The sequence below is a fragment of the Monodelphis domestica genome, chromosome 3 (genome assembly GCF_027887165.1).
Source record: "Monodelphis domestica isolate mMonDom1 chromosome 3, mMonDom1.pri, whole genome shotgun sequence".
NCBI lineage: Eukaryota > Metazoa > Chordata > Mammalia > Didelphimorphia > Didelphidae > Monodelphis > Monodelphis domestica.
In genome coordinates this window covers 191,001,296-191,009,579 of record NC_077229.1, presented here as the reverse complement: position 1 = coordinate 191,009,579, position 8,284 = coordinate 191,001,296, and the positions used below count along the sequence as shown (strand labels likewise).

The following is an 8,284-nucleotide window of genomic DNA, read 5'->3' as shown; positions in this document are numbered from 1 at the left end:
GTCTATATGAAGTTGATAAATTGTGCGAATGCGTGTATTAAAGAAGGCAGCTAGGGAGATCAAACAGGGTGGCAGCGGCAGCAACCAGTAGTGGATAGATGCCAGAAGGAAAAGCGTTTTCTGTCCCGCAGCAGAAGCCTCTGATTTCTTGGATGGGTTGGGGTTAGGGAGCATCTATAAGGGAGAAAGATCAATTTCATTAATTAAGAATTAAGTAAAGTTTCCTGAGGCCCAAGAAGCTCTTGTGTTTCCGTGGGGGCGTGTGTGTGCGTGCGTGTGTGTGCGTGCGTGTGTGTGTGTGTGTGTGTGTGTGTGTGTGAGAGAGAGAGAGAGAGAGAGAGAGAGAGAGAGAGAGAGAGAGAGAGAGAGAGAGAGATGGCCACCAGGTGGGGAGAGAAGTTGTGATTTCAGAAACAGTGAGTGAGTGAGCCCTCCCCGCAGTGATGCAGAGAGCAGAGGGAAAGGGCGGGGGCGAGGAGGAGGAGGAGGAAGAGGAGAAAGAGGAGGAGGAGAAGGGAGGGGGAGAGGGAGGAAAGAAGAGAGACAGAAGTGAGGAGGGAACGTGAAGGGAGACATCAAGTTCCAGGGTCCCAGCTCTGGGGCACAGCTTCTCGAAACTCTGTAGCCAGGCGCTTAGGGAAGGAGAGGGTGGTTGCGCAAGGAAGAGGGCTGGATGCTTGGGGGAGGGATGCGCCGGGCGTTGCCTGCAGTCCTCCTCTGCCTCCGCCTGAAGCCCCAGCAGCTCTGAGGGAGGAGACATCGAAGAGCTGGCCGGGAGTAGCCACAGTTACAGCTCCAGCGGCAGGAGAGGGATCACTGCCGGCTTCACCCCTTACCCTACCTCAACGCCTTCCCTTTCTTCCCCTCAACCCCATCCCTGCCCCCACTCCAACAGCAGCTTCTCTCCCCAGTGCCAGATGACCACCGAGGGCGGGCAGCAGCCTCAGCAACAGCAGCAACAGCAGCAGCAGCAACAGCAGCAACGCCTGCCGCCCCCGCCGGCCCCTCTCCAGCGTCCGTGCAGCCCGGCCCCCGGTGCGCTCCAGTCAGTCTTGATGAGCCAGCCACCCCCTTCCTCCTCCTCCGCCGCTGCTGCTGCCGCCCTGGAGACCACCTCTTCTTCCTCCTCTTCTTCCGCGTCCTCCGCTTCTTCTTCATCTTCCTCATCCTCCAGCGCTTCCTCCGCGGCTTGCAAGAACGCCAGCGGCAGCGGAGGCAGCAGCGGGAGCGGAGGAGGAGGAGGAGGGGGCGGCGGGGGCAGTGGAAGCAAGAAGGCCAGCTCGGGACTGCGTCGCCCAGAGAAGCCCCCGTATTCGTACATCGCCCTCATCGTCATGGCTATTCAAAGCTCGCCCAGCAAGCGGCTCACACTCAGCGAGATCTATCAGTTCCTGCAGGCTCGCTTCCCCTTCTTCCGCGGAGCCTACCAGGGCTGGAAGAATTCTGTGCGCCACAACCTCTCGCTCAATGAGTGCTTCATCAAGCTCCCCAAGGGGCTGGGCCGCCCTGGAAAGGGCCACTATTGGACCATCGACCCAGCTAGTGAGTTCATGTTCGAGGAGGGCTCATTCCGCCGCCGGCCTCGGGGCTTCAGGCGGAAGTGCCAGGCGCTCAAACCCATGTACCACCGCATGGTCAGCGGGCTGGGTTTCGGTGCCTCCCTCTTACCACAGGGCTTCGACTTCCAGGCCCCCCCCTCTGCGCCTCTCGGGTGCCATGGCCAAGGTGGCTACGGCGGCCTCGACATGATGCCGGGAGGCTACGATTCCAGCACCGGCGCCCCGGGACACTCTCACCCTCACCACCATCACCACCACGTCCCCCATATGTCGCCCAACCCGGGCTCGACCTATATGGCCAGCTGCCCGGTCACCACAGGCGCTGGAGTTGGGGCGGCTGGAGGAGGAGGTGGTGGAGGAGGAGGAGGAACGGGAGGGGGAGGAGGAGAGTACGGACCGGACAGCAGCAGCAGCCCGGTGCCCTCATCACCGGCCATGGCGAGTGCAATAGAGTGCCACTCGCCCTACACTAGCCCCGCGGCTCACTGGAGCCCTCCCGGTTCCTCACCTTACCTCAAGCAGCCGCCTGCCCTGACGCCCACCAGCAATCCGGCAGCCCCTGCCGGACTCCACTCCAGCATGTCTTCCTACTCCCTGGAGCAGAGCTACCTGCACCAAAACGCTCGCGAGGACCTCTCAGGTAATCGGAGGCCCCCAGCAACCACCTTTGGCCCTCCCATCCCGCGTTCTGCGTCTCAGTTGCCCCCTTTGTATTCATCCCTCTGCCACACGGAGAGGTCGGACACCCCAGAGGTCACTTGCTGGGCGGACTGTGGAGTAACTCTCACGCTTTCATTTTTCCTAGGTGTGGGTGTAAGTTGGGAGGGGCAGATAGAGCAAAGAGGAGATCTGAAGAGGGAAGGAATGATCTTGTTACCCTGGAAGTAACTAGGGTCTGAGGCATGGCATCATGAGTATTCTCCCAGCCTGCTGTGGAGAAGGTTGTGCAACTTTGCCCACCATCCCAGAACTGAGCCTGGCTGGTGATGGATACTTTTGCATATTGAAGGTCTCAGGCCTAGGGTTTTCAGATTTGAGATTAGATTTGAGAGAAATCGCTGTGACTTCAGTCTTCTTTTGCTTGTTTTTGTTTTGGCTTCCTTTTTAAATATATGTTAATTTCCTTTGGTTTTATCTGGAAGAGAAAAGTGTGACAAAGCCTGCTACTGAAAGGCAGAGACTGCACAAAAAGCCGAATGGGTGTTAGAACGGGAGAGATGATGGAGGCGGGGAGGGCTCAAGACAAAGAGAGAGACAGAGAGATAGATACTTAAAACCAGAGGGAGGCAGAGAAAGAAATATATAGGGAGACAGAGAATGGTCCCTTCTCACCTACAAGAGAAGATGGAATAATAAGGTTACAATGTCAGTTAGGAGAGGGGCAATCTTCCCAGTGAGAGACAAGGGAAAAGATATGGGAACCCAAAAAGAACCCTGAAAACTACCCAACAAAAACAATGACCTCTGAGCTGACCGGAATTTCTTGGACTATCCTCCCAGTTCTGCTCATAGGACAGATTCAGAGATTGTAACTTGTCCTAAAGCATGGGTATAGAGAAGTTCCACAGAGAGATTCTCCTGGTGATGGTGTCCATTTTTTAAATCTTGTATTTTGATCACTAATTATGTATGAGAAGTCAAAAAATTGACAGAAGTCAGAAGAAGGGAAATTTGAGGAGGAGGATGGGGTGAGAAGAAATGGGAAGTATTTTGTTAGGTTAATAACAAAAGTGGGGGAAAGGTGTAAAAGTTTCCAGAACCCCTGCAATACCTAAATTTTCGCAAAACCCTCTAATCTCTAAGAAAACTATAGCTTAAAGTAAATCAAATGGTTTTTTCCCCTACAATAGGAAGGGTCCGAGAGCAGTCCAGTGTTTGTAAAAAAAGAAATAATAATGTTTCTAACTATACATATGTTTCTGCCTCTAGAATGTTAGTAAAGGGAAAATGAGGCACAAAATACACATCCCCCAAAATGGATAAAAGATGTGGCTCCCTTTACGGTGAAATTTTCCAAATAGCCCCTTTAAATGCGGGTCTTGGAGGTTAACTAAACAAAGACAGTCTGGGCAGGACCACACCGAAGAGGATTTTAGCCTGACTTAACCCACATGAGAGCAGAGTCTTGTTCAATTTTATGGGAATTTCAACAAGTAACAAGTACAGAGGACCCTCTCCCTCTTATTTTTTTATCCCTTCGGAGAGGCTGTCAATCATCACCCCCCACATACACACACAAACATACACACACAGTTCCAACCCTCCCCCCACTATTCCCTCTGTAATACTCTCAGGGAAAGGTAGGCAGCCCCACAGTCAAGGCCCCAGTAGAGCTCATCCCCAAAAGATATTCTTTAACACAAATAGTTTAACAGTACAGAGGACACTATAACTTTGAAACAGTTTGTGTAAGCCAAAAATACACCCTCCTTCATGGTTAGTGTGGAAGAGGCATAAAGAAATTTATTATTGCAACCAGAAATAGTTCCCCACAGATTATCCATTTATTGCATTAGGAAACAACAAGGGAGAGCACTGAGAATGAAGGACCAACAGACAGAATCCAAAACCTAGGCTAGTGTCGGCTCTCAGAGATCAGCGAGTTTACCGCCAGAGCCCTAGGAACTCTCTCTTGCTCCTTCTGCCCCATCCTCCTTCAGCTTTTCTGTTTTCCTTCAGGGGCAGATCAGAAAAGAGCTGGGGAGGGCTGAGCTTTGACTTTAACTGCAAGGAAAGAAATGTTTTGTTTTGTTTTGAATCTGGTTCTTTGCCGCCGCCCCCGGCCCCCCCCCCCCCATCCATTTCTGCTGAGAAGTTAGGGAATATTTCCTGTGTCCTCTTCCCCACTCGAAATATTTCCCTATCCACTTGGCATCTCTTATAAGAGAGGAAGGGTAAACTCTGGCTATACAACCTACTGTCTCCAGCAATTGGAGGAGGTAGAGGCTAACCCCAGAAGACTAGCTAGCCCCAACACGATTCCCCTATATGGGGGACTTTTATAGGAATTGAGATAAAGGTTGAAAGAGTATCAGACTGCCCAGGCTAGGCCAAGTCTGTGGACTTTGGGTGAGAAAATAGGGACAGAGAGAGGCCGGAAAGGACAACCCAAACTATTGACAAAAAGAGGGAACCACACCTATATCTATAGATCTAATCTATAGATCTAATCTATAGATCCCCTATCCCTCAGAAATGCAAAGAGGAACCTAGAAGATTAACTATTCCCAGTCATTATATACTGCATTAATAACCCGAGTCAAAAGGGATAGATGAGAGTAAATTTAAGCATCCGGCAAAGTCTAATTTGACCTTAGTATCTCTTTTCCAACTAATTCCTTTATCAGGACAGGGATGTTCAATGGGAGGTGAGGGTGTGTAGTACGAGGTGGAGGTGGATGGGGAGGAAAGGAAGGGGAGGGTGTGAGGGTTTTGTGCGTGTGTGTGCCTGTGCGCATTTTCGCACATTTTTTTAAGAAACGGTTTTGTCTGTAGATTTTGGCAACAGATAAAAACAAATAACCAACAATAACCAAGTTGATTGTGGTGCATACGTAATTTCACTGCCCCACGTGTGGAATAGTTATGGGAGGAGGGGAAAGGAGAGGGGGAGGGGAGACAATTGCAAAATGTTCCGCTTTTAAGAAACAAAATCTAGGAATGGTCACCAATGGTCATTGGAACAAGTGCAATTCCTGCTGCGATTATGGGTGTAGCTACTTTCTCTTTTATTAGTGGGTGCAAGGCAATGCATATATTTTGTTACAACTGATTTTTATCCGTCCATAAACAGAGGCTGAATCGGCAGCTATTCATGTTAGTGACCTTGTTGTTTCTTAGACTTAAAAGAGATTGAAAGGAAGATTGAAAGCAGAGGTCCCACCCCACTTACAGGCTTTCGATACATTTTTCACACACTGTTAAAGCATGCTAACTGATTGAATCAGGCCTGCAATAAATAAACCGTAAGGTTTTATTGTCAGCATACCAAGCGGGTTATTGGAAAAGACCGAGAAGAGAGAAGAGTTTTTAAATCCTGGGCGGAAGGCTGAGGAAGGAGGCAGGGAACTTCAGAGCTCCAGCTCGAGTAGGGCACGAGCTTCTCCCATCAGCCCCTAGCAACAAAGATGAACCTCTTCTCCCCCATCTGCAAACTCCAGCCCCAGCCACGATCTGGGAAGGGAGCACCGTAAAGGCAAAAGTAAAAGTCCTGGGTTTGCAGTGCAATCCACGATAGGTACTTGATCGATGTAATACCACTGAGCAGAACTGGGACACAATCATCCGCCGGCCGTGAGGTGGGTTGATCTGAGTAAATTACTGGGCTGAATTATGCGTGCTCCGAAAGCTCGCCCTCTACAACTCCTTATCAAATAAGGTTCCCCAATGTCATTAAATCCACCTAGAAGCATCTGGGTGCTGACTCATAAATACAGATCCACAGTGCAGAATGCGGGAACACGTGGGACTCAGGTTCTGCTGAATTTGGTGGTCCTCTCTTCTTCTCCCCCCCCCCCCCCCGCCATAGAATAGTTTCTACCATTGAATTGAATGAAGAAGAAAAAGACCAGTGACTATCCACTAGTAAGATAACCAATCAATCAAGAAGTATTTATTATGCCGCTATTTTGTGCCAGATACAGCACAAGGCGCTAGGGATACAAGTTCAAAGGAGCTTCTATCTTAACGAGGAGAGGAGAGCAGAGGCTTGTAAAAGTGAGAGTTGAAGGAATTCCTAGGATAGGTTCTCCTCTCGGTTGCCTCCCTAAAAGCAGCTAAGACTGCTTCCTCACCCTCCAAGAGCCCTGAGAAAGAAAAAGGAGGCAGAGACCCGTAAACATACGAGACACACAGACATAGAGAGCGGAATAGAATGAGAAGAAAGTGGGAGAAAATATGAGGAAGGAAATTCCCTCCTCTCTCATGTAATTGGTACTCTTTCCCTAGATATAAATAACAAGGAAATCACATCACACAAATACACAGGTGCATAGAGGGATCGCAATGCTACCTCTTTAAAAATGAATTTCCAGTAATTTTCTGGAACCAGAGGAAGTTTTAAATATCTGCATCTTCCCCGGAAGCTCAATTTTCTATGGTAGTTAAGAAGATGAAGAATTCCCTTTGTGATTAGGGTCAATACACGATCCAGGTTCAAAGAAATCAGACAATATTGGTAGAATTGGTTTTTATTTTTTAAAGATATACATATATTTTTTATTTTCTTCTTTCAGTGGGACTCCCTCGCTACCAGCATCATTCTACTCCAGTGTGTGACAGGAAAGATTTCGTCCTCAATTTCAATGGCATTTCTTCTTTTCATCCTTCGGCTAGTGGATCATATTATCACCACCATCACCATCAAAGTGTCTGTCAGGACATTAAGCCCTGTGTCATGTGAATAGAGAACCAATTGATGGAAAGACAATAAAACAGTGGCTGTTTGGGACCCTGGTGGATGTCAGGTTTGAGGTCTAGCGGGACTCAAGGTAAAATGTAATGTGCAGCCTTGTTAGCATTAAGTAGAACGCAAACACATGGCCAGAATGTCAGAGGCTGCCAGTATTGTTCTACTACTCATCAAAGAACAGACCAAAACAAGGTAAGGTTCAGAAACAGCAAGAAAAAATCCTGTGGGGGAAATGGGGATGTAGATCACCAGGGAAGGAAAGAATGGACAGAAGAGACTATTATTTCCCTAGTGGGGAATTAAAAAAAAAACTAACGTGGTTAAAATACAAATAAATGTTTCTGAGATCTTCGTTGCCTTCAGGAATTGAGGTCTGAAAATTGGACAGTTGGTATTTTTCTATGAAAAAAAAAACTTGGAGTTTTACAACGAAAGGGCAATCAAAAGCAAAAACTGTAACAAATCTTGGTTTGTCTGTGTGTGTGTGTTTAAATGTTGCTTCCCCGGTAATTAGGAGTATTTTATTTCTCCAAACACTATTTTTGGATAAAAGTGCCCATCAGTATTATTAAGAAAGTATTTAGAAATAAACTGTCTAGTTTAAGAAAGTGGATTTTCAGTATTGTGACAATACAACGTTTTTACAAAGTTGTTTTCTACCACCATATTTTTTAAAATGTTTTTTAATGATCTTCGTGTATACTCGCACACTATTGCTTGTACTTTAAAAGGAGGATATATTTGCACTTATGTATACTTTTACAGTTTGACAAAATATTTTGATGTAAAATTTTTTCAATAAAATTGTATATAACGAATGAGTGTTTCATCTCTAGGAAACTCTAGGGAACAAAGTTCTTTTCACCTCCCGGCAATAAAGTAACAAGCTACGACTTTCTTTTGGGCAATGCAAGGTCTGGTATGGAGACTGTATCCAGAGTAATTTCAGGAGGGTTTGGGCTTTGTCCTCTCTCCAGGCATTTTCTGCTCTTCTTTTCTCTTACAATGTGACTTTGGACTAAAAGGGAGTGGGGTGGGGGAGGAGAGGGAAATAGGAACAGAAGAAGCATAAAAGAAAACCAGACTCGATTCTGAAAATCAGGTCTAGATGCGCAGGTTGTTAGAAATTCACTTCTTTTCAACTTTTTTGCCTTCCAAGTTCTAAAGTGACCCATGCCATCTTAATAGCGCCTAAACCTTTCCCCTCCCCTACATTTGGACTTTTTAGATTAGGAAAAGGGAATCTCCTCCACTCCTTTCCCATTCTCACCTTGAGGCGTGTAGCAACTTCACTAGATTCCGCACTACCCCGAGG

At 47.5% G+C, this 8,284-nt stretch overlaps 1 protein-coding gene across 1 annotated transcript; it reads left to right on the top strand.

Moving 5' to 3' along the window:
• The first annotated feature begins 508 nt into the window (after positions 1-508).
• FOXF2 (forkhead box F2) lies at positions 509-7,787 on the top strand. Its single transcript, XM_001378733.4, has 2 exons — positions 509-2,199; positions 6,794-7,787. The coding sequence occupies exons 1-2, from the start codon at positions 918-920 to the stop codon at positions 6,958-6,960; spliced, it is 1,449 nt and encodes a 482-aa protein (XP_001378770.3). The 5' UTR covers positions 509-917; the 3' UTR covers positions 6,961-7,787.
• The last annotated feature ends 497 nt before the right edge of the window (positions 7,788-8,284 follow it).

Bases quoted from the DNA above. Each gene is read 5' to 3' on its own strand.
- FOXF2 (XM_001378733.4), top strand. From the start codon at position 918: ATGACCACCGAGGGCGGGCAGCAGCCTCAGCAACAGCAGCAACAGCAG. The intron at 2,200-6,793 runs GTAATCGGAGGC...TTCTTCTTTCAG, and splicing joins CGCTCGCGAGGACCTCTCAG to TGGGACTCCCTCGCTACCAG.